The sequence below is a fragment of the Alligator mississippiensis genome, chromosome 14 (assembly GCF_030867095.1).
Source record: "Alligator mississippiensis isolate rAllMis1 chromosome 14, rAllMis1, whole genome shotgun sequence".
Lineage (NCBI taxonomy): Eukaryota > Metazoa > Chordata > Crocodylia > Alligatoridae > Alligator > Alligator mississippiensis.
In genome coordinates, this window is record NC_081837.1 from 37,303,410 (window position 1) to 37,327,323 (window position 23,914).

The 23,914-nt window shown below is 56.0% G+C and overlaps 1 protein-coding gene across 2 annotated transcripts; it reads left to right on the plus strand.

Annotated features, from left to right (window-relative positions):
* The first annotated feature begins 13,063 nt into the window (after positions 1-13,063).
* Positions 13,064-22,601, plus strand: SMIM29 (small integral membrane protein 29). 2 transcript variants are annotated; one of them, XM_059717564.1, is made up of 6 exons: positions 13,064-13,134; positions 14,164-14,361; positions 15,000-15,222; positions 17,031-17,056; positions 18,663-18,768; positions 21,466-22,601. In XM_059717564.1, the coding sequence occupies exons 3-6, from the start codon at positions 15,112-15,114 to the stop codon at positions 21,529-21,531; spliced, it is 309 nt and encodes a 102-aa protein (XP_059573547.1). In that variant the 5' UTR covers positions 13,064-13,134; positions 14,164-14,361; positions 15,000-15,111; the 3' UTR covers positions 21,532-22,601. The 2 variants fall into 2 exon arrangements, with proteins under 2 accessions (XP_059573547.1, XP_019340432.1); XM_019484887.2 differs by having other exon boundaries at positions 15,062-15,222.
* The last annotated feature ends 1,313 nt before the right edge of the window (positions 22,602-23,914 follow it).

Consider the following 23,914-nt stretch of genomic DNA (forward strand, 5'->3'; position numbering starts at 1 on the left):
TTATAGATAACATGCTAGGGGTTCCCCATCTCAGGTTGCGTCTATGCCTTGTAACAGTGAGTAGGCATGAAAAGCCCTGCTGGGCCTGATGTACCCATACTGAACAACACGATGCCAGATCAGGGCCCGGCTATCACCAGCAGACGGTGTTTGTGTAATGCCCTTCATTTGAGAACCTCCTGAAGCGCCTTCCAAATATGAGCTCTCCGTCACCAGCAAGGCATTTGCGCCTGCGTACAGCAGCAGCCGTTCGGTTACTGTGACGCTGACGGTCCGCTGCGGTCAAGGCTCACGAAGGGTGATTGCATGTTCTAAAACCGGCGCTTGACTCCGATCTTCTTGTCTGGAGTTGGACTTCACCGGGCGGTCGGGCAGCAAAAGTGCTCCGGCTTGGCATGGCAAGCAAAGGCTTCCCTCAGTACAGCACAGGGGAGAAAATCCATCACAAAAATGAGCCGTTTTAACTCACTTTGCCCACAGCAGGGGCTCAAGCTAGTTCTAATGCCCCTCAGCATGGCCTGTTGCTCAGGAGTTACCTCGGCTAGTGCATGCCCCTCCTGCCCCTTTAGGGTGGAGACATCCTCCAGGGGTAAGTTAGGCAAGTAGCTAGAGCCCAAAGTCTGAATGTGCCTTGCTGAAACAGAGGCCCTGTCAGAACAGGAGCAAGGAGCTCCAAGCGTGGTCAAGTTTGGTCCACAGCACTGGCTGGCAAGCACTGACACCGCGCAGGAGGGAGATGCACACATCGACCGAAACAAATAGGTCCTAGAGCTCAGCTTTGTTGTTCAGTTTGGATGAGCAGTGTTGTGCAGTTGGGAACATCTGGAGACGAAGCAACCACTTCACACCTCAGGGCTGCCTCTGCCTCTGGCCCAGTTTGGGAGAAGAGCTCTGCAACTTCCTTGAGTTGGCCCTCCCTACCTCACGTGCACATCAGCTTCTTATAGCCCAGTCATGCCCTTGGCTTCTCCAAACTTACTGCGGTTGTGGTCTTCCTCGGGGAAGAAGAACGCAGATGTACAGGTGGAGTCCGAGGCAGCTGAGGAGGGTGCGTTTGTGGGGATGTGGGAATAATAAAGGGAATAGATGGAGAGCTGCAGCAGGGGTAGGGGAAGCTGATCAACTGAAGACAGGGCATTCTGGGGTGGTTGCTGGAGAACACAACTGAAGCCATCCTCAGGGCCATGTCCTTTTTCTGGTCCCCTTCCTGCCCGATCCTTAGTGTATGACGGTGCCATGGTGGGAGGAGCACAGATCTTAGCTTTGCATTTCCCCTGGGTTTCCAAGGCTTCAATTTAGCTGCTTCCCCATCCTGTGTAAGGGCACAAGACTGGCTCTGTATCAGTGAGGAGCTGAGGCAATTGAATCTGTCTTCTGGGCTGCAGCCACTGGTGAGAGGGGAATACATTCCCTCTCCCTTTGCTAGAGGACTCTGGGTGTGTCTCCATGTGCATTAATGTGTTTTTGTAATGTTCATTAAATTAGTACCACCGATGTGAGGTACTAAATGAATGCACGTTAGGCTGCCCTGTTGCACAGTAGCACAAGCACACGCTTTTTAGGTGATGCTTAACTCACAGTAGCCTATTTTACTGCGCATTAGCATAATAGCATGGTTTTTATGTGCTACTTTAATGCGCAGTAAAGTAGGTTACTGTGCATTCAAGTGCACATGTAGATGCTCCCTCTGGCTCCATATGCATTTCAGAATATCTTGTTTCCTGGCTGGTAGACAGAAGTGGTACGAGGTGCATTATGAAAGGCTCAATATCTACCTTTTAATTCTAGTGTGAACTTCTTCCCTCCCTGTGCTGAAGAGCAGGCATAACTGTGAGGACCTGACTGGAGGCCGTGGAATCCCTCGCAGTTAGGTGACCTTATAGTTTTACTCGCAGGCCTCAAAATGGAGCTATGCCAATGTGTGCCAATCTGCTTTATTGCAATCAGGAGATCGTCTCCCCTTACGGAGCTGGCCCGTCTCATGTGCCAATGTCAGTCTATTCAAGCCTCTGCAATGGAACAAGAGATCCGTGTCTGAGTCGCAGGGGCAGGGAGGTCCACTCCATCCTCTGATCCTCACCTGCTGGCTTTGATCTGGTCCTCTCTGATCCACTCTGCCGCTTTTATGTGGAACCAAATTGCAAGTGCCCTCTGGCTGAGGAAGGGGAGCCAGGAGACTGAGGGCTCTTGTACTTATCTGCACATCAAATATGCCCCATCCTTACAAGTAAAACCCTTTTTGCCAGCCTTGGACATCTCCCTTTGGGTGTCATGATGCGTTTGTCCTCAGAAGCAATGATGAAGGACCCCAAAATATGGAGAGCCGCTGTAAAGATTTAGGTCAAAAGTCGGCCTTTGGACCTCGACTAGTAAGTTCAGGTGGCCCACGAGCCAGATGATATTCAGCTTGCTTTCCCATAGTTTATTGGCTCAGTGCAGTGAACAGGAGGAAAAAGAGCTGGATAGGGATGATCCCGTCTCGGGCACGGTTGGATGACGTCTGGAGGTCCTTCCTAATCCTACTGTTCTGTGATTCTGAGTCGCACGGGACCCGATCTCCAGAAGCGTTCAGCACACGCTGGTTCCCATTGTGATCCTAGATTTCCAAGAGCCACATACCTGAGATGCTAAGCTCTCTGCAAACCAGGCTGCTGGTGTTTAGCTGCTTAGACAAGCTTTAGCTTGTCAGCCGGTAGGTACTGGGATCTGCTTTAGGAAAGGTGACAGACCACTCTCTACCAGATCCTTCCTTGCCCCTCTACTGACTTGAGTTACTAAGAGTCATTGTGCTCCTGCTCTGGTTATCATCCCACGTTCCTCTGAGGATGGGACAGACCCTTCTGATAGCTAAGCACAATGCTTTTCACCACATAGGGCTGGCTGGGAGGCTGTGACACTGCATTTGAATGCATCTGGGGCAGCAGTCAGCTGCCCTCTAAGCCAGCACGCAGTCCAGTTAGGGCGGCATGCAAGGTTCACGGGCTGATGTCGGTGCTGCAGCCTCTGCTAGGAGAAGGGGCTTGCTGTGAGCCAGCAGCACGAGCTTGGTAGCTTTATTTGCAGTTCTGGGCAAGGCCCATAGAGCGGGTGTTCAGCCCCTTGGTGCAGGATGATGCTGACAATCCTCTTCTGCCACCCCCCATTTCCAGAGATACTAGGTTGGAGGCATTCACTGTTAAGTAAGCTTTCAATGCCTAAATATCTATGCAGGATCCTGCATAGCCCTCTTGCTGCAACAGCTTGGCCCCTAACCAGGTTGCAAGCAGATTATCAGTGGGAGCTTCCCTTGCTGCCGAATTGCCGGGAGCTGAAATCAGAGGCAGGACTTTCTTGGGGATAGTCCACCCCATGGACTTGGGGTCTAGCATGGTGTCAGGATGCTGGGCAAGGCCTCTTTTCTCTGAGCTGATGTCTGGGCTCTCGGGCTGTAGCTGCTGCTCCCTCGTAGAAGCTGCACAGTGGTTTGGATTCCCACTGAGCTCACAGAAAGGGCATGCTACTTGCCCCAGAGACGTGATTGCAGGAGAGGGGAGCTGTCCATGAGAGTACTTGCAGGCTTCAAGCCAGCATGGCGGGGCGAAGAGTGCTGTGCTGCTCCAAGAAGCTGTGTCAAGGGGGAAGAGAGCTGCTTTCATGCCCGAGCACTGGTGCAATGGAAAAGCAAGCCCGTGCCAGCACAGAGCTGCCAGATGGATTAGTCACAAGTGCCCTTCAGAGCTTAACTGGAGAGGGCAGTTGAGTGCTCAGCGCCCTGCCTTTGACTTGCCTCTTCTCTCTGCTGCTACACGTTCAACCCCCAGTTGCATTTATTGCCTCAGCCTCTCTTCACGGGGCAATGAACTGATTTGCAGGGAGTTTGTTGCCAGCAGGAAAGAGCCCTTCAATCCTGAGGTCTCGTGCAGGCATTAAATCCTCCCCGGGACACTGGTCAGAGCCTGTCCAAAGTGTCTAGCCTGGACCAAGCCATTCTGCAGAGTACCCCATGGATGTGCGGGCAGGGCTGCAGTTTGCAAAACAATCTGGGGGCCACCAGGTAACCAAGTACATTCCCCTTTCACGTCGGGCAAGGGCAGCTCCACTGAAGAACGGGTTAGCTGAAAACGCAGCACTACCCCTAAGCGGGAGACCTCCACGCTAGGCTGGTCAGGGGTGATGGAGATGAGACAGCGGCAAAAGCAGAGGTGCTATGAGTTGTACTAGCAGAAAATCGCTGGGGCTGTTTGTTCTAGCCCCGGGAGCACCCAGTCTGAAGCTTATTTCAAACACAGGGGCTGCTGGTCCTCAATACAGAAGATGCCTCCAAGCTGCAGCCCTCTTTACCCAGACCTTAGCCCAGAAGGGCCCACTTCCTTCCTAGCAGCTGCAACAGCTCTTTTTGCCACCAGGTGCCGCTCAGCGTGCACGTCTCTCCCTCCATCCCTGTCTCTCTAAGGAACTTTCCTAGAAATTGCTGATTTTATTTTTAGCCGCTCTTTGGAAATGCTTGCATGGGAGAGGAATTAATACCCGGCTGCTCTGTGTTCCCTTCTGGGCGGCATTTCTCATGCAGCAAGCAGAGATTGGGGAGGCGTGCGGCGAGGAGGCGGCATAAATAGTGCATCTTGATAACGTTCCTGTCCTGCCTTTGGTTGGCTGGGATTTGGGAAGGGGCCTAAAGGATTTCAGTAGCCAGCTTCCAGCAAGTGTCTCTGAGAGATGAACACTGGGCTCCCTTGCCTTGTATCCCCTTCTCACACTCGGCTCAGAGTCGCTCATATGCCAGATAATTTTCCATTGAAAAATTGTGCCCCCTCCTGCCCCATCCTGTCTTCAATACAGCTCTGCCATTGTGAATGCTTGGAGAAGAGGGATAATCTGTGCTTCTGCAGAGTCTGGCCAGCCAAGCCTTGTGGGCCTTCAATGTTCCCACCTCCACCCCAAGGCTTTAGGAAGGGAAATAGGTTGAGGTTGAGTGGAAGTTGTTTACATCAGCTGGGACTTGTGGACACTGGTTTTTGGATGCCCAGGTTGCAATAGGGAGGATCAGCCCTTTTTGCGATGCTGGACGCGTACAATTCCAGCTGCCTTCCCTTGTCAAGGGACACGGACCTTTCTACCCACTTAGAGCACCTGACACCCGGGTCCTGGTTCTGGGTGCAGCCCCTGGCTTCTGTGACAGCAGCACTACCCACCGCCAGCCCTTTGTCTGAAACCAGCGGTGTGTCCCGACAGGCACTGGGGAACCAGTCGTGCTATGGGTGGAGACTGTGCCTGAGCTGGGGACAGTCAGCTCATCATGCCCCAAGCAGGTGCCTTCAAATTGCATTCCCCCGGTAGGTGACCGAAGACAAGGACATGGGGTATGAAACTGGTGCGTACCGCTAGGAGACGGGGGTGTTGTCGTCTTGTCGTACGACAGAATCCAGGATTCCCGGGTCCTATTTCCAGCTCTGTGCAGTGCTGTGGCCTAGTGGCTACAGCCTTGCCCTGGCAGGCAGGGCTCCTGCATCCTGATCCTGCCTGAGTGACCATAAGTAAGTCGCTTTGACTCCTTCTGTGCCTCAGTTTCCCTGGCTCAGACAAACAGGGCTGCAAACAGGGCTGGAGGACTGGGCCAGAGGGAGCGGGCCTTTTGTGGACTAAGATCAAGTGTAGTGGCTGCACTGGTCTGAAACCTGAGCTGAAAATACAATTAAAATAGCGCTGTGTAGTGGAAGGTGCATCCATGTCTGCTTGTGGACAGGACTCCCCTACAAGAGCCTCATAGTTAGCTTCCCACTGGCCAGCTTCCAGCGGGAGGATCTCAGCCACATGCCGATTTTATGGAAATGGGAGGTTTCTCCCTAGCTTGCTCCTGCTGCCATATGGCTGAGGGCAAGTGAAACGTGGGCATCTGAACCCCAAGTGTCCAGGCTTGGGCCTGCATGTAGGATGTCTGCCAAAGGATGTGGAAGTATCTGAAGCTCCAGTGGAGGATACTTGCTGGTAGCAGGGCCACTTATGGTTCTTGAATGATTCAGATGGCTTCGGAGTTGACCTGGAACACGAAAAATGTTCCCCAAAAAATAAAAATGTGGGAGCCTCCCATGGGAGAAGCCCAAGCATCCCAGTACATCTGCTGTGCTGCTGGGCAAGGCACGCAGGAAGGAGAGGCCAGGTGAGAGCTGGCTTGTCTTCAGCTCCAAGAGCAGCAGGCAGATGACCCACGTGCCTCTCTTGTGCCTCCACACTCAGCTTCCCCAGCTCAATGCTGAGCTTTCCCCCTGCCTTCCCTCTCTGCTGGGGCTTTATGCCACCTTCACCCCCGAGGCGTCCGTCCTGAGGCAATGGCTGAGGGGTGGGGGCAGTTGTAGAGGTCAGGTCTATTCAGGTTAGAAAAGAGCTGCTTGAGGGGGGACGTGATCAGGTGAAGAGCAAGTGAATAGGGGTTTGTTATCGACTCTCTCAAAACAAGAGCTAGGTCACAAAGTGAAACTAGTAGGTGGCGAGTTTAAAACTAGTGAGAAGAAGTTCCTTTTCACGCCACCTGTCGTTAAAGCCTGAACTCGTTGCTACCAGATGTGGTGGAAGCTGACAGCTGAGCCAGACTCAAAAAGGGATTAGATGACTTCTTGAGCATGGGAGCGAGGGCCACGGCCTCTGAATCCTAGACCTTGAAGGCTGCAAGGGAGAGAGGAGCAGTGGGGGAAAATCCCAAGTCCGACCCAGTTCACTTTCCCCTTCTGCAGCCGCTCTCTGCCCCTGTGTGACAGGAGGCTGGGCAAGGCGCGCTTAGGGTCTGACTCAGGAAATGGCAGTTCTGGTGTTCGCGTGGGTCTGGCCCTCACCCTGGCCTGCAGCCCATGCTGCAGCAGGTGCGGTCCCTGCTTCTGAGGATGTGCTAATCAACCTTGAGATCAAGCACAGCTCAGTGGGGCACAGAGTGGCCGCGGTCTGCAGCTGCCTCTGGAGCTCTGTGCAGCACCTGCACTGCCAAAGCTGTGGATGCCTTAGCGTCTGGGAGCCAAGATTTGGCAGCAAAGCTCTGTGCTGGTGGCCCTGGGGCCTGCTGTTTGGGTGGGGGGAGGACATGAGTGAAGAGTCAGTGTGGGGCTGCAGGTGCCTCTCCTGCCCAGCCTATCCCACAACCCAAGGGGTCCTTCTCCAAGGCAGGAGACTAGGGCGACCCCCTATCCAGTGCACGGCATGCACCTGGTCCGGCTGCATCAGTGCCCTCCCTGCTGGGCACCAGAGCCACTCTGCCCCGCTGCAGCTCAGCACCTGAAGCCAGGTAGTGCCCTGATCATGGGGAGTGCAAAGGGCATTGGCTCATGGAGGACTTGTTGCCCCCTGCCCTTGCTTGGCCCCTTGGGGGGCCGGGGGGGAGCAGGACCTGCGTGGCTCCACTGCCCTCTCCAGCCCCAGGGACCCTGTGGCTCCTCTCTGGGCATAGGGCAGCTTGCAGGAGCCTGCCCTGGCCCCAGAGCCCTCCCTGAGCCAAGCTCCCAATGGTCTCTCTTGCCCCCACAGCCAGGCAGAGCCGGTTACTGGCTTGTCTTAGTCCTTGGCACACCTGGCTGGGGTGGGGTAAGGATCTGCAAGACCTCTTCCATGCCCAGCCCTTCCCTGCTGCCCCTGTGCTCTGAGGCTTGGAGCCTCTCCCCTGCTGCATGGCAGCTGGGGCTGTCCTGGCAGAGGAGGGGAGGGAGGGAGGGAGAGGGTGACCCAGGGGCTGTCTCAGCACTGCGAGGGCCCAGAGCTATCCCGCTGCGGTGGTGGTTTGTCAGCTACTACAAAGCAGGGGCCTGGAAATGAACCGCTTTATGGGGTCCATTGGAGATCCTGTGCTGTATGCTTTGGCTACAGACGGGCAACAGAAGAGTTGTCCTGTGCTGCATATCTGTGGGATGGGCTTTTCCTGGCCTCCTGCAAACCATCAGCTTATGCCCTCAGTCACCTTTTGCTTAGCCACAGCATGGTTGTGCCAGGCTGAGGTTTGGTGCACCAGGAGATTGCCATGAACAGCCAGAGCAGCTGCCATCCAGGGGCCTCAAATCTAGGTCTAAAGGAGAGGCCACTGCCAGCTCCCTCCATAGCTGAATCAAAGCCACAGCACCAAGAAACCTCCCTGCCAGGGTGCCAGCCTTGCTCAGGGTCCTGCTGAAGGGCAGTGGTGCTTCCTGTGCCCAGCTTTCCCCATCAGGCAGTGGCTGAGCCCCACAGGCACATTCAGGCTTGGTACAAGCAGCTGATACTCCCTATCGCTCTGACTCTGCAAAGGTTTGCTCTGCAGTGGAGCAGCCTGGTGTGAGAGCAAGTGCTGACAGGCCCCATGCGAGGGACGCTACCAATGTCAGATAACAAGGTCCAGCCTGTGTTACCGCGGGCAGCTGATGGGGCAAATGTGACGACAGCTTTCTCTTAGCCTCTGCTGGCCTCTGAGCTGCCTGCAACCTCCTGATGGGGAACGTGCGTCTTGCAGTGTCATTTCAAGTTGGAGATGGGTCCCCGAAAAGCAGCAGGTGGGAGCCAAGTGCAGCAGCCTCTTGGAGGGGGCAGCAACGGAGAAGTTTCCCTGCCGTGGAAACCGCATGCAGGATTAAACTAGGACCTGGAAGATGCTCATTGCTCCGCTGTGCATTTCTGCCCCTGAGCAGGGGACAAAGGAGAGCAGCTGCATCCATTTGGAAACCCAGGGGTAGGATTTGGCTTGGGAGGGTGGATCTGTCACTCTTCCTTCACTTATTGCAACTGCCAGGTGCGCTACATTGGATTTCCTGGCAGCCCCAGTCAAGCCTGCTTGCAGATGCAGGTATGCAGCAGCATGGCGGGCTCTTGTTGGAGGGTGCAGCTGTCCGGGACCGAGCCCTTTCCAGGCAGCCGGGGAGGCATCTGGCTTCCAGACAGTCCCCTTCCTGCTCTGGGCTTTGCTGTCTCTGCCTGAGGTGGTGTTATGGAGGTTTTCCAGGGCCGTTGCCTCTCCTGCATGGATGTCCCCTTCCTCCAGTCTCTGCACATAGAGGGAGCTGGCAGATGCCTGCTTCCACTCTCCAGGCAGAGGCTGGGGTGCTGTCCAGTACCCGCTGTCCTCATGCCGCATTGCAGTGAGATCCCCTGCTTGCAAAATGGCATTATGGACCTAGGGCTTTAGGTCCTGTGCTCCAGTTCAGGGGTGTCAAGGGTATGGCCTGCAGGCTGGATCTGGCCCATGGAGCCCTGTGCTATGGCCCGTGGGTCTCACTGATCCTGCATGCATTGAACCTGGCACTGCTGGCGTAGCACGTGGCACAGGGGGCTGGTCCCGGGCACACGCTGTATCAGTGCTTATGCCAGATCTTCCTTGTGTACTGGTCCTGGGGCCGGGGCGGATCAGGCCTATGCCCATCCCTGTATGTCGGTGCACAGGGCTGCTCTAGTGTGCATGCTGCATATAGTACATACCTGTGCCAGCTGTCCCCAGTAATGGGTTTGCGTGCAGAGTGGGCACAGGGCACGTGCTGCATGACGTACCTGCACCAGATCAGCCCTGCGTGCTGGCTCCAGTATATGGGGCTGTTCTGTGGGTCCGATCCAGCCCTCAGACTGGCCCCGCGCCCCACTGCTAACCCATAGGGCTGAGGGAGTCAGGCATGCCTGCTCTAGTTATTTTCTCAGTCAAGGGCATCTTGCAAGCAGCGATTACAATCAACCATGAGCTCCAGAGGATGTCTGCCTGCGCCAGTAGGATCTGGGCTCCTAAGAGCCACGTCCTTGGGGGGCCTTCAAGAGAAAAATAGAGGACATAAAGGCATCTGGTTTCAAATCAATAGAGGAGGGAGGGCAACCAGGCTGTCCTTTATGATGGCCGCCCTAGTAACACATCCCTTTCCCAGCAGGGCCGGTGCCTCACTGCAATGGAGTTTGAAGTTATGCAACCAAGGGAGAACATGTGGGCTCAGTACAAGGATCTGGCAGCGCACCTGGTCCATGCCAGGCAGCACAGTTGAGCCTGTATTAGCCAAAACCCGGCTATAATAATAACACGGAGTAGGCTGCAAAAAAAGCAGCCTCGCTTGGAGAAAAAGAAAAGGGTGTTCAGAGAACGCCCCCCTGGGGGAGTGTGGCTGTTGGAGCAACGCCCTTGTTATCTCTTGTGTTCAGCCCAGGGCAGATCTGGGTGTGAGTCATTATGATCCCAGCACCTTCAAATCCCAAACTCACTTGCTGACTGTCCTGTGTGACTGAGCAAGCCAAGTTCCCCCTCTGCTGAGCCAGGAGGAGGACCCAGTGGCCAGCAGCGCACAGCCAGGCTGCAGGACAAGGCCGGATGGGAAGATGAGCTCAGCGAGCTGGGGCCACGAAGGGAGGCAAAGGGGTCCCCAGTTCCCACTACACAGTGCTTGATCTCTGGCATTGCTCTGGGGACACGGGACATGGCAAACCCATCTTCTGCCAGTTCCTATTTAAATTCAGATGCAAAGCGGCTGGGACCTCTTAGCTGCCAGCCTCAGCCCATGCTGCAATGCCCAGGCATCACCAGCCCAGATGCAAAGAGATGGCACAGGGATCTGTGTTCAGGGCACTGGGATGGGACTCAGGAGATCTGGATTCAGGGCACTTCATGTCTCTGTGTCTGCAAAATGGGGCAGAGGCTTCCTTTCTACTGCCTACTTTCTACTTGCTGTTTAGTTTGCTCTGGGGCACAGGTTTTCTCTCAGCACTTGTTTGTGCAGCACCTTGCTCTGATTGTGTCTGGGAGATTAGGTTCCCTAAGGCCCCACCATTATAACAGAGTGCTGCTTGAAAGAGAGGTCAAGGTGGATCCCAGAAGAGATTTGCAAATCACCAGTGGACTGGAGAATCTCACAGGCCCCTGTGGGAATTACCCAATGGACAGGGGAACTTGCCACACTTCCTGATTACTTTGTTTCCTATGAATTACCTACTGCCCTGTGCTGATGCAGGACAAGTCTTGCACCTACAGAATTGCCATTGCTACTTTGCAAAGGACCTGGGCCTTTCCTTGAGGTAGGTCATTTCTAGCCCTGGCCTCTTTGGAGTCTGGGATGGAAACAGCTGGGCACTTGCCAGCGCAGCCTGTCGGTTTTGCTACTGGTAACCAGTAACCCCAGAAGATCTGTGGGGTGGATGCAGCGATGGGGGATGCTAAGCGCAAGTGAGCAAGAATCACACCAGTTGAGCAGCTGCTTAGGAGTGTGACCAGTCTCTGCAACATCAGCAGAGGCCAGCTGGAGAGCCTGATGGCACAGCCTGGCTATTTCAGAGCCAGACATGGTGAGAAACAAATGCCAGGCACCAGCCCAATGGCACGACACCTTGGCAAGCAGGGGAGTGTTCCTAGCATGGGTTAAAATAGCAGAGAGGACAAGGGGACCTGGGTTTAACCTGAGCCCTTAGCCCTGTTGCACTGGGCCCAGACTCTCATGCGGCTCTCAGCTCCCCGCGTGGGTTACATACATCCCATCTGAGAAGCTCTGTTTGTCCTCACCTGAGGAACACCTTCCTGGGGGTGCTTTGCACCCACTGGTGGGCCAGACTGGTACACCCAAGAGAAGCAAAGCAAGCAGAGAAGCCTGCTGGTCTGGACAAGTTCAGGCGATGGGAACACAGCCTGGGACACGGGGACTTGAAGCCAGGCTGAATCCCCAGTAGGCAGCAGCCAGCCTTGGAGGGACATGGCCATGCCCGTGTCCCTGCAGCGGGTGCAGCCATTCCCTTTGGACCCACTAGAGAGAGGGCTGCTTCCACCCACACGGCTTCATGCTGCGATAATGGCTTCACAAGCATATGGGTCTCAGAGCAATGTCCTGCGGGTCCCGCTTGCACTCAGGTCCAGGGCATGGTCATCCTCCAGCGTGGAGGAACCCGTTCTGCTCTCACTGCTGCACTAGAAAGGGAGGCCCTGTCCCTAGTGAGGCTGAGGCACAGAGCTCATGTGCTGCCCCATGAGGACAGGGCTGGAAGGAAGCAGCCTGCAGTGACGTTCACTTACAAGCCCTGACACCCCCCCCAGCCATGCCTTCCCTTCTGTGTGCCCTGCTTGGGTTTCCAGAGCCATTGCTTTGGCTACATGCTCCCTTGATGCTGGCTCGCTGCCTCGAGCACTTGGAGGTTTTGAAGCATCTGGCAAGGGGCCACTCGGAGCCGTAAGTCAGGAGAGGAGGCTTGTCCTTGGGCCAGCAAGGGGTAAGTAGCACATTGGGGACAACTCCCACTGGGGCACAGTGCTGCCGGGACGTGCACCCCCACCCCCTGCTCCGTAGAGCAGCATAGTTAGCTGTCCCCCAGGACCATCAGACGGGCACGTCCCAGGACTCCCGCTGGAAGGACTTGGCAAGCCCAGACAGCGCACTGCAGCGACAGCGCAGACATGGACACCTCGGGTGCGCCTTCATCAAGGGCGGCACTCCCTCCCCCCGGGGACCTGCAGTCCAGCCCAGCCGGGAAGCCAGGCCGGACGGCCGCTGCACCGGGCACCCAGAGGGGAGACCCGCAACCTGGAGGGGCTGCGGCCAGGCCCTTGCTCTCCATCTCCCCCCACAAATGGTTCATAGAGGTGCCGAGTGCCCGATGGCGGGAGTCGGGGCAGTTCTTTAGAAAGGCTTTAGGTGCGCACATGTGGCCTCTCAAATGTGAAGAGTTCAGCCCCCTCCACATCACACCCGGCCGGCCCGCCCCAGAGCTCTTGCTCTCGGCAGCTCCATCAGGGTCCAGGTGGCAGAGGGCTCAGCGCCGTCCCCCGGGTTAGCCTCAGTGGGGGCGACACAGCACTGGAAACTGAGGCGGGAACCTGAGCCACTCTCCGCGCGGGGCCCCGGGAAGGCAGCAAAGCCCCGGGCTGGGCACAGCTGGCTTGGGAGAGGGGGCTCCAGGGGAGGGAGCCGTGCAGCGGGTCTTTGCGGGCCGGGGGGTATGCAGCAGCGCGTCTCGGAGCCTCTTGGCTCTTGTGCTCCTTGCCACCGCGGGGATGGAGAGCTCCAGCCCGGCCCGGGGGCTCCCGCACCGCCGCTCGCACCTGGGGGAGCCCGGCCGGGACCCGCTGCACGTGCGTCCCCCCCACGGCTGACCACGCCCCCCCCCGCCATTGGCTGGGCCTCCCCCCACGCCGGGATCTCCGCCAGTCACGCGCCGCGGAGCCTTTCCGGGTGGGTGCGGGGCGCGCGCGGCCGCCGCCAGGTAGGGCCGGGGTGCACGGATGCAGCGGTGCGTGGGTCTGGGGGCGCACGGGGGTGGGGGTGCACGGATCCGGGGGTGCACGGATGCAGGGGTGCACAGGTCCGAGGGTGCAGGCGCCATCCGCGGTGCACGGGGGTTTCTTGCCGGCCCACGCACGGCCGCGCGGGGTGGGGTTGCCCCGGGCAGCGAAGGGCTGACCCACCTCTGCCGCCGGCCCGATCCTGCCCCGGGAGCTCAGGGCCGGGGGTCCCGCGGGGGCTCCTTGGTTGCTTCGTGGGCACGAGCCGTCCCCGGGGTCTGGGAGGGGACGCCCGGCGCCTGTCCGCGGACGGGGAGACGCTTGTCCGGAGGGGCCGCCCCGGCCTGGCGAGATGCTGTGTTGGGCGGGGAGGCGAAGCCGGTCCAGCCCAGCTGGGGTGCAGCTGTGGGGAGCGATCCTGCTCCCCTTTCCCTAACCGGGGCCCTGAGGCTTGGCAGGAGACCCTGCCCTGGTCAGGCAGTGCCTGGTGGTTTGCTGGTCTTTGGAGCATCTCCCTGGGGCAAATAAAGGGTGCCCTACAGCCAACCGTGGGTGCTTCCCGTATGCCAGCTCCCTAGCCAGGATCCGGCCTTTCCTCTTGATTGCAGCGCATGGCGCTGCCTGCCCCAGGGCTGCTGGTTGCAGGCACCGGGGGGTGGATTGTGCCCTGGGCGAAGCAGCAGCTGAGATCTCCATGCCCTAGCGCAGGAGGGAGGTGTGAGACGGTGCCGTGCTCGTTTCCCAAACCCTGTCCTGCAAATGGTGCCTGTGGGATGCTCCTGAGGTGGGCCCCTCAGCAGACGTTTGTAGCTCTTGCACACTGCGTCGTGGGAGGCAGGTGCGCGTTTCTTTGAGTCTAGAGTTACGGTGTTAGAGTAATACCTAGAAACCCTGCCTGAGATCAGGGTCCCCATGTGCCCGGAGCTGTACATACACTAACCAGGGAACAGCCCCTGTCCTGAAGTGCTTACAGTTTAACTAGACTAAGGGCGGTTATCCCTACTTTACAGGTGGAGAAAGGAGGCACCTGGAGAATAAGTGACTTGCCTGAGGTCACGCGGGAAGCCAGTAGCGGAGCAAGGGATTGAACCCACATCTCCTGAGGGTGCCTTCACCTCAAGTCTGTCTTCCCTCTCCCGCAGGTGCAACGGCAGCTAACCGGACTACAGTGAGGTGCATCTTTCAGTCCCTGCCCTGGCTGCAGGCAGGTATTACCCTGCGCCTGATATCCTCTGTGCCGTCCTCCAGCCTTGTGTGATAGTCTTCCACACCCATTGCCACGCTCGCTCCAGAGGGGAGGGGTGTTGGGTGATTTAAAGGGGTGTCATGGTCCTTATTTCACAGGTGGGGAAACTGAGGCACAAGGAGATGACTCCTCCAGGAGCTCTGACTTTAACAATCAGCTCCCTTGCCTCTGTTATGCCTCTTTCTCCTCTGGTTAAAAACGGGAGTAAAGATCCTGGCCACCCAGTGCTTTGCGATCCATGGGTGAGAGGCTCTCTGGTAGCAAACGGCGCAAGGCAGGTGCCTCACGGATCACGGGCAAGGGAAAACTCCCCTGTTGAAGCATCAGCGTCTGCTTAAAGCCTTTCCCTTCCTGAGGGGAGTACCCTTGCGCATCTAAACACTGATGCCCATTGTCGGCACAGTGGGCCAAGCCTGCAGCGGCTCACAGCACTAGATCCTAGAGGCCCGAGCGAGTTCCTTTGGTCCACGTGTCCCACCCCTTCCTTGACTGACTCGTGATCCAGCCTTGGGGGTTATGTTCCTTCCCTCTTCCCCTCCTCCCCCAGCCTTGGGCTGGAGGTTGGCAGCTGAGTAGAGAGTCACTGTCTTTAATCTCCAGCCCTAAGAGTGTTGAAGATAAGAGGTTGGTCTGTTTCTTGTGCGTGTGTGTGGCTGGGAAAGGCACCCAGGAGATCCTCTCCCTGATGAAGAGACCAGCCTTGTCCTAGGCAATGAGTAACACCACCACACCCACCTCCGCCGGACCCTCCAATGACTCCCTGGTGGGCTACGTCCTCGTGCCGTTCTTCTTCATCACCATCCTCGGCATCATCTTGGCCGTGGTAAGAGACTTGCCCCGGCTCGGCAAGAGCTCGTGCTGTCCCCATGGCGTTTGCAGGCAACGTGTAGGGTTGGTTGTCCCCGGGGCGGAGGGGGTGGGATGGCAGCGGGGTGTCTGCATAATCCTTTTGCACCTCTATTTGCTGGTTCAAACCCAGGCAGTTGGCCCTGCCTCAGTAGCTGTAGTTCACAAAGCAGAAGTCGCCTGTTAGCAGCCCTAGCAGAGAGACCTGGAGCTGAACGGGCTCTGGGCAGCCTCTGTTCCCCCTTCACCTCTGGCATGGGAGGCTGTAGGAGAATCCTGTCTCTGCCCAGTGGGTTGAGCACGTCAGCTCCTGCCCGGGGCAGCTGCGTCTTGCCTTGCTCTGGCACCCAAAGAGTGGGAGGGAGGGCGTGACTTGTTAGGCTGGTCTGTCTGTCGGCAGCATTTCTCCACCTGTGGGTCGCAAGAATATATGAAAGGTTCACAAACAAACTTAAAAAATGGATCACCAAACTTTAAACATGGATTCTCCCTTAAAGGAAAAAAAAAGTGGGAAACTGTGGCTTTTCTTTCGCAGGCTGGCAGAGCTCCAGCCAGCGAGGGGCTGCTTGAGGCTCCCCCTGCCCCACACACCCACCCCGTACCCCACACTGTGGGGCTGGGGCCTGGGGACAGGAGGGCAGCGGGTCGGGAGTGAGGGGCACTTGGTGCTGGTACAAATGGATCCTGGTACAAAAAAGGTTGAGAACCACTGGCCTAGGGCACTCTGCTATCAGCGGTGGCTTCTTGTCTTGATTTGATCCCGGTTTTAAGCCTGCCAGTGAAATGTTGAAAAGTTGACTGTGGAGCTGACTGCATCTGGCTGGGAGTCTTTGCCAGGAAGCAGGTGTCTGTTGGAAAACACCAGTGCGTCCGAGCCGCAACTCGGTGAAGGGATGTGCCAGCTTGGACCCAGCTTTGGGTGGGAGAAGTTGCCTGGCTCTGGGCTGGGTCTTCTGGTCAAAGCCAGGGAGATGTCTCTGTCCTGGGTTTGAACCTGCATCTCTCGGGCCTCAGCGGGGTGCTCAGACCATGAGACTCGGCTGCTTGCGGTTGGTGGGAGAAGGAAGGGAGGGCGTCAGGTTCACTTCTTTGGCCCGATGTGGAGAGCTTGCAGACTCCTAGAGTAGGGTTTCCCTGTAAACCATAAGCCTGGGCTGGAGCAAGAAGGGGTGATGGGCTTGGCTGTCTCTTGATGGGGAATGGCTTCTGGCATGACCACAAGATGGGACCTGATGCAGGCGCTCTAGGGAGGCTCCCTCACCTGTTCTGGAGGGAAGTCTGACTCGGGGGCTGCACTGGTCTTTTCTGGCCTGTGGTAGCAAGACTTGGAGCCCTTAGCCTCTGCTAGCTAGAAGGGCAGCGAGCTACTCGCCCCGCCTCCCGCTGTAAGGCGGGACAGTCTGCCCAGTGCTTGCTGTCCAAATTACAAAGCACTGTCCTGGACTGGGTCATGGAGATGGAGTTGCCTCACCCCAAGAGCGCAGTTCTTTCCAGTGGGTAGCACCTGGCACCAGCATTTCCAAATTGTTCAGGGTTCAAGGCACTGAGCTCTTGCAAGGTCCCAGGCCAGGGCTTGTTGAGTGTTCAGGCCATCTGGGGTGGAAGCTTGCCTTGCCCTGCCCTGCCTCGACCATGACATAGGTGCTCTCCTCAAGAAGAGGGCTCCTCTCGGGGGTGGGCTGGCCGGCCAGTTCCTTTTGCCAGCACTAGACTCTCTTTAGAGGGTGATCGACCCAACCCCTGCGCTGTGTCCTCCTGACTGAGTTCTCTCTCCCCTCATTGCAGATGATGTATGTTCAGAAGAAGAGAAGGTAAGAGGCAGATTCTGGGGCTGCCGGCATATAGGGAGGGGTGTGGCCGGTCATGCTGTCCCTGGAGAACAGGGTTTGGGTGTCATGTGGGATCCTCAGCTCTGACCCTGCAGGCGGAGATTATAGCTCAGATCCAGCGCTGCAAACAGGGAGGCCTTTGTGTGTCTGGGGAGAGGCCCTGAGCTGCAGTCAGCTCTCTTGTCCTGGGGAAGGGTGTTACCAGGGGACTGAGGATGTGCACTCTGACCTTGCTCATCTGGAGAGAGACCTTCAAATCTGGTCCCAGGTACAAGTGACATGAGTTTGTGGGGGCTCAGCCTGTGGACTCACTCTCATCCACATCCAAGCCCACTCCTGCAATGCTTGGACAGCCCAGGAGCACTGACGTGGAAGCTCCAGCTCTGTCCAAGGCTTGGTTTCAACCTCTCTTCCCTCCTGCATTGCCTGCTGTGAAGAGAGGTTGAAACCAAGCCTAGGACAGAGCTGGAGCTTCCATGTTGGTGGTCCTGGGCTGTCCAAGCAGCGCTCCCATCAGCCTGTGCTGCTGGAGTGGGCTTGGATGTGGACGAGAGCAAGTCCATGGGCTGAGCCCCCACAAACACATGCCACTTGTACCTGGGACCAGATTTGAAGGTCTCTCTCCAGATGAGCAAGGTCAGAGTGCACGTCCTCTGTGCCCCTAGCCCCAGCCGTGTTCCCCTCTGGCTGGGAGCATGTCCTCAACTCCTGATGTTTGGGTCAAAGCGAAGGTTGGGTCTGTGCTCTCCACCTGCTCCTCTCTGCCCTGGTGCCCCCTGGACCTCCTCCTCCAGCAGCTACCAAATGCTATTGCTGGATTTACTTCATTAGTCACTTCTGTGTTCAGAGCTCTCTGAAACCAGCCTCCCTGCCCAGCTGCAGGGGTGGGAGGGTCATACCATGGGAGTTCCCATCCTGTCTTTCCCTTCCTCCTTCCCCACCTGCTTGGCACTTGCTTCTCACGGTCAGCTTTTTCCACCATGTGAAGAATTGGACGCGGGTGTCAGCCTCCTGCCAGCCCCCTTCCCTGTGGTCCAGTGCCACCACCTGGGTTAACAAGCACTGGCTGCCTGACTCTGCTGTGTGGATCTCGAATGCCACCACATCTTTGCCGACTGCTTTCTGGACAACAGCAGCCTCTGGTAGCATTTGTTACGGGTTCAAACCTTGCAGCCCTTTGATCAGTCAAGCTACATTGATTTCACTATTCATAATGTATAGTGATATCGATGCCCTCTAGGGTGGGTCAGGGCCCCATCCTGCTGGGTGCACACAGCCTTGCCCCAGGCAGCAGGGACCCTAGGTATAAAGTGAGACAAGTGGGATGTAGAGAAGTGTGGGGTCCCAGCACTGCTGGAATAAAGAATAAAGTAGGGTTTGGCCTGTGGGATCTACATGTTGGTGTCTAGGGGATTTAGGCTGATTATAATAGGTGTGTTTCTCTTCCCATGATGGCTGTGGAGCTCTCAGCCCCTGTGAGTCTTCCTGCCTCTCTGCTGTCCCTGTGGTGGCTTTGAGTCTTGCTTGGGCAGCCCATAGCCCCACCACGGACAGCCTCACCATGGTCCTGGCTCTCTCTCTGTCTCAGGTTTGACAGGCTCCGCCACCACTTGTTGCCAATGTACAGCTATGACCCCGCAGAGGAGCTGCACGAGGCCGAGCAGGAGCTGCTGGGCGAGGCGGAGGACACCAAGGTGAGCTGCGAGCAGTTGTGGTCCGTGGGGTGGGGTCATTGTGTCTGTGTGTGATCCTGCCTGGGGCAGTACGAGTTGGCCTGATGCTACCTGGAACCACTCGTCCTCTTCCCTTAGTCAGATGATGTGCTTGAGGGCTGGCAGATCTACAGAGAAGGCTCTGGCAAGGCACGTAGCACGTGGCATCCAGGCTGCAAAGTGTAAACTGTCTCTTTTTGGAAGAATCTCTGACCCGTTGTGTCCACCTGCCTGGGATCAGGCCATGCACTCTGCCCTTTGCAGAGACAGGGACTGTGGAGTCAGAGCATGAGGCTGAGAGTGAAGCCAGAGGGCTGGTAACAAACCTGTCTTGCAAACCTGGGATCAACGGTGCTGCTTTGTCAGGGCTGTAGAGCTGCTACTTCCTGGCTATAAACTACTTGCAAGTTGTAAAGGGCTGTTGCAAACGCTATATTTGAAAGCGTTGTCATGGTCTTGGAAGAATGAGGCCTCTGTCTGCAGACTTTGTGCTCCCCCTACCTACTGCCAGGTAACACAGGAGATCCCTATCGCAGGAACCCTAGCAGCAAAGTGAATAGTCCTTTCTCTCTGACAATGCTTTGTGTGTAGACAGTGTTCCCCTCTCCAGTCCATTAGGCCCCAGCCTGGCAAACATGCCACCCCACAGTGCCCCGGGAGTATTCAGGTGTATAAAGATACTCCTGTGAGTTTGTTTCAAGACCAGCTCTCCCTTGCTAAAAAGAGCCTGGATCCTCAAGAAGGCAGCAGACCTGCTTTGTGGTTGACTTTTTTCAAAGACTCTTTGAAAAAGGGTTTTATTTAAGGAAGCTCCATCGTAATCGATTGCAATCAGCCTGCGTTTGAAAAAGTCCACAGTGGTTGTTCAACAGGAGCTGCTGAATGGAAGTGGCCTGAACTTTTTTTTTAAATTTGATTTCACAAAAAAAGAAGAAAACCTACTTCCTCAGCTTCTTCCCTATTTTGCTGTGGTCAGAGATGGGGCCTATAGATTACACTTGACAATGATCGGTAAGGAGCTGTACAAGATCCTGTTTCCCCATGCGGATCTTCGTGTGGTGTGAAATACTTCTGTTTCTTCCCTGGCAGACTGGAGGGGAGATGGCAGAGATCAGTGACAGAGGCCTTGGGTGACAGACCTGGGTTCAGGAGACCTCTGTCACTGACTTCCTGTGTGAAGTTGAGCAAGTCACTTCCCCTCTGTTTCCTTCCATCAGTGTTTCATTCAAGTTGGAAAACAGTTCAGGCCCTTCTTCTCCTTCGCAAGCCCAGGCTGCAAACGTAGCAGGGGGATTTTTGCACCAATGGGTGTTTTTACAGAACCGAAGTGTGGGAAAGAGTCTTGTTCAAATGCTGCAACTGCGCACAGATGAGAAGAGGCCAAGCCTCTGCCATTTGTCACTGTAGACAAATGAACATTGGTAGTTTGGAAATTAGGTCAGCAACTCGGGCTGAGTGGTGGCAGCGGTCTGCTGGGCATGTTAGCACCAAAAGGATCCCTACAGTGTTGGTGAGGGCTGCATTAGGGCAGCTCTCCTATCAGGAGTCTGGGGCACTAGAGAAATTTAGATCTAGAGAAATTTGTGTTGGAAGCGCCCAATGCTTGCCCGTGCCTGTTCTGTCTGCATAGCAGGACATTGCAGTGCACTGAAATAGCCAGCTCTGTACAATGGGAGCTGGGAAGGGAATCGGCAGAGACTTAATTGGCTGTTGTGCATAGCACATGTGGGAAACCTGCTTTACAAGAAGTGGTGAGTACCTGTCTCCAAGTGTGCCAGGGTATCTCCGCCTTGTACCCTTTCCCTGCTGCAGGGAGCTGATCCAAAAACCCAAATGCAAATCTTCATGTCATGGGAACTGGCTGTTACTGCTGGAAAGCTCGCACCTTTCTTAGCTTGGTCGCTGGTTCGAATCCCAACCTGGCCAGCAACAGCCAGGCATTTAACTCTCTGATGCCCGTGGGTATGCTGGAGTAGTCTTGGTTCAGTAATAAAGGGGACAAGCGTGAATGCAGCCCAGACTTCCATCTTCAGAGGTGCTTCATACTGATAATGCGGCTGGTACTTGGAGACTGAACCTCTGGGGCAGAGGCCTGTTGACAGTGGAGACGCTTCCTGCAGCTCTGGGTGTTGGACCTGTTTAGGGCACCAGCAGAAGCCTTTGGGCTGCAGATTTTAAGAGAAGAGGAATCAAATTTATTGAGCAAGTCTGACGTGGGCAGTAGGATGGGGCCTGTGAACCTGGGGGTGAATGTACTTGAGGCATGTTGCCCAAGACCATTTGATTTCGCAGGCTGCTGCACTCCTAGTGTCCCAAGAACAGCCTCTAACTCCATTGCTTTTTGGGGGGTGGATTGGAATGCAGGACTAGCAAAAGCCTCCTGGACCACTGAATCCAGTCCCCTGCGTTCATGGGTATCCTTAGTGAAAGGAATCCCTCATTTGACCACAAAAGCCCCCACTCACCAACGAGGCATTGCCACGCTGTAAGTAAAGGCCTAGTGTTGTTGTCCGGGTTGGGTTTAACTCAGTAGCTGCCCTGTGTGCTGGCTGCAGTCATGCTGCACTGTGTGGAAGGGGAAGGGAGACCTTCCACTGCCTCAAGGCCGGGAATGCTGCTGGGGGAGAGGCCGGGTGGCCAGCTGCTCTGGAGGTGAGCTGGTCTGTGCTGTTGTTGCAGGTGATGCCAGGCTGGGGCGGCGGATACCAGCCCCAGCGGACGCTGCTCATGGACATGAAGGCGTAGCACAGCTCGGAGACCAGCGCTCAGGACAAGGACCAGCCGCCTGCACCCTCCTCGTGTGCAAACACCACGCACTCCTGGCTGGGGGGAGGGAGCCTTCCAGCCCCCGCCACTTTTGCACTTTATTTCTGTTCCTGTCTCCACTGTTCCCTCGCCCCTGGGTCTTGCCCCTCATCTGTTACAAAGCAGGATGGGCTTTTGTCTCTTGGCTCCGGCTCTGGAGCCTTCTCTGCCAGCGCCGCTGCCCAGGAGCCTTCCTGCCACAGAAGCACTGAGAGCCCAGGCTGCTCCCTGGGCTCACATTGGTGATTGGGAATGGCTATGTCCCCCAATACCCTCCCCCTCACAGCCTTCTGCCATGGACAGGAGGCTTGAGCTTCCCCCTGTAAGTAATGCAGCAAGCTAAGTGGCTTGGCACCCCTGTAATAGCCCCTCCAACCCCACCCACCGCAGCCCTCCCTGCATTTATTCAAGCTTCCCCCTCTATGAGCAGCTTCAAACCAATGCAGCTCTGCTACTGCAGTGCATCAGCCCAGAGACCCACAGCCTGCCATGCTGCCTACAGCGCTATGCACGTCACCGGCGGATTACCTTGCTCTGTTGTGTGTGTGTGTGTGTGGGGGGGGGGGAAGCTCAGTTCCCTGTGTGGACGTGTGCCTATTGCCACGTGCATGGGCTTGTCCCACCAGAGACGCTTAAGACCTAGTCCACCTGAATCCCATGCCACCGTCTTGAAAAGCCATGATGACTTGTTACTGTGATAGGGCAGTTAGGTTGGAGGGTTTGAAGCAGTGTCCAGGGCAGGGTGGGATTGATTTGCTGTCCAGAGTTTAACAGAGCAGTGAAGAACAAAACCCCCATGTTTCCCTGTGACCAGCCAAGAGGCCTTATGTATTTGCCATGGAGGAGAGTTCTTCCTAGCACAAAAGCTCCTGGAGAGTCTGACAACCAAACTGTGCTAGTTGTAGTTCAGCAAGGTGCATCTTCCTATGGTGATTTTGTGGTTTTTTTGTTTTTTATTTTGAGTAGCTCATCTCTCTATATTTTGTAAATAAAAGGCACTGTGAACGTGAGGCTCCAGCCAGAGTTCAGTTACTTTTCTTCCTGCGAGCTGCAGTTCCTGCCTAAGAGCCGGTGGCTTGTTGGGCTACCCCTGTGTCAGCTGTGGGACTGGGCCCAGGACATCCTTCCTGAAAAGGTACCATATTGTCTAAGCAGAGCAGATACGCCACTGCTGTCCTCTGATGTCAGATCTGCTGCGGTGGCTATGCTCTGTGTCGTAGCATGGGGCCGGGAGGGTGGGAAGACCTGATTTAATCTTACAGAGGATCCCTTATATCTCTTATCCTTTCCTCCCAGTCTTCTGCTCCCCTGCTGTGTCAGACTCGACCTGCCTTCATTTGGGAGGCAATATTCACAGTGCTCGCTCGGGCAGGGTGCAATGTGAGAGTTGGCCAGGCAAGAGAGTTGGGTTGATACTAAGGGATTTTGTCTGTGGATCGCGCGTCGCTGTTACCCAAGAGACAGATTTTCAGTGCAGGGGAGTTGTCAGTCCCTAGTTAGAAAACGAAACCCTGGGGCTGAAGGCTGTTTTTGTTCACTTCCCTCAGGCTGCAGTCAGCAAGGGTGTGTGTGTATGCAGGCTGCATCTCGCCCTGTACCTCCAATTACAGCGATCAAGTCACAGCCAGCAGTGGGTTGAACGCCCATGGACCGTTTGGGAATGTGAAGCTGAAACACCCCATCAGCAACCTAGAAAATGCCAATGGGATGTTGCATTGCTCAAAGGAAGCCCCTAAATCGCCTTAACTCTGACCCTTTTGATGCAGATCCCCTACCTTTGCCTGCTGGACGTGGGTGCCACGGAGGGTTGGCCTTGCAGCTTACTTCCTGGATAGCTGCTGTGCTGTTGCTACATTTGCCTCTGCTCTTCTTGCATGAGATGGCTTGTGTCTGGAGATGTTAGCTCAGTGTCTAAAATCACTTGCACAACTGGGTGCCGTGTGGAATTGTAGGGCTCAGTTGTGTTGCAGTGCTCAGGACTGGGCTGCATTGGGCCCTTGAGAGGAGAATGATACAAGGTTCAACAAGGGCAAGTGCAAAGTCCTGCACTCGGGACAGAAGAATCTCATGCACCGGCACAGGCTGGGGGTGACTGGCTGGGCAGCAGCTCTGCAGAAAAGGACCTGGGGGTTGCAGTAGACAATAAGCTGAATGTGAGCCAGCAGTGTGCCCTTGTTGTGAGAAAGGCTAACAGCATCCTGGGCTGCATTGGTAGGTGTGTTGTCAGCAGATCAAGGGAAGTGATTATTTTCCTCTATTCTGCACTGGTGAGGCCACATCTGGAGTCCTGTGTCCAGTTTTGGACCCTCACTACAGAAAGGAT

Bases quoted from the DNA above. Each gene is read 5' to 3' on its own strand.
- SMIM29 (XM_059717564.1), top strand. From the start codon at position 15,112: ATGAGTAACACCACCACACCCACCTCCGCCGGACCCTCCAATGACTCC. The intron at 17,057-18,662 runs GTAAGAGGCAGA...TCTCTGTCTCAG, and splicing joins TATGTTCAGAAGAAGAGAAG to GTTTGACAGGCTCCGCCACC. The intron at 18,769-21,465 runs GTGAGCTGCGAG...CTGTTGTTGCAG, and splicing joins GCGAGGCGGAGGACACCAAG to GTGATGCCAGGCTGGGGCGG.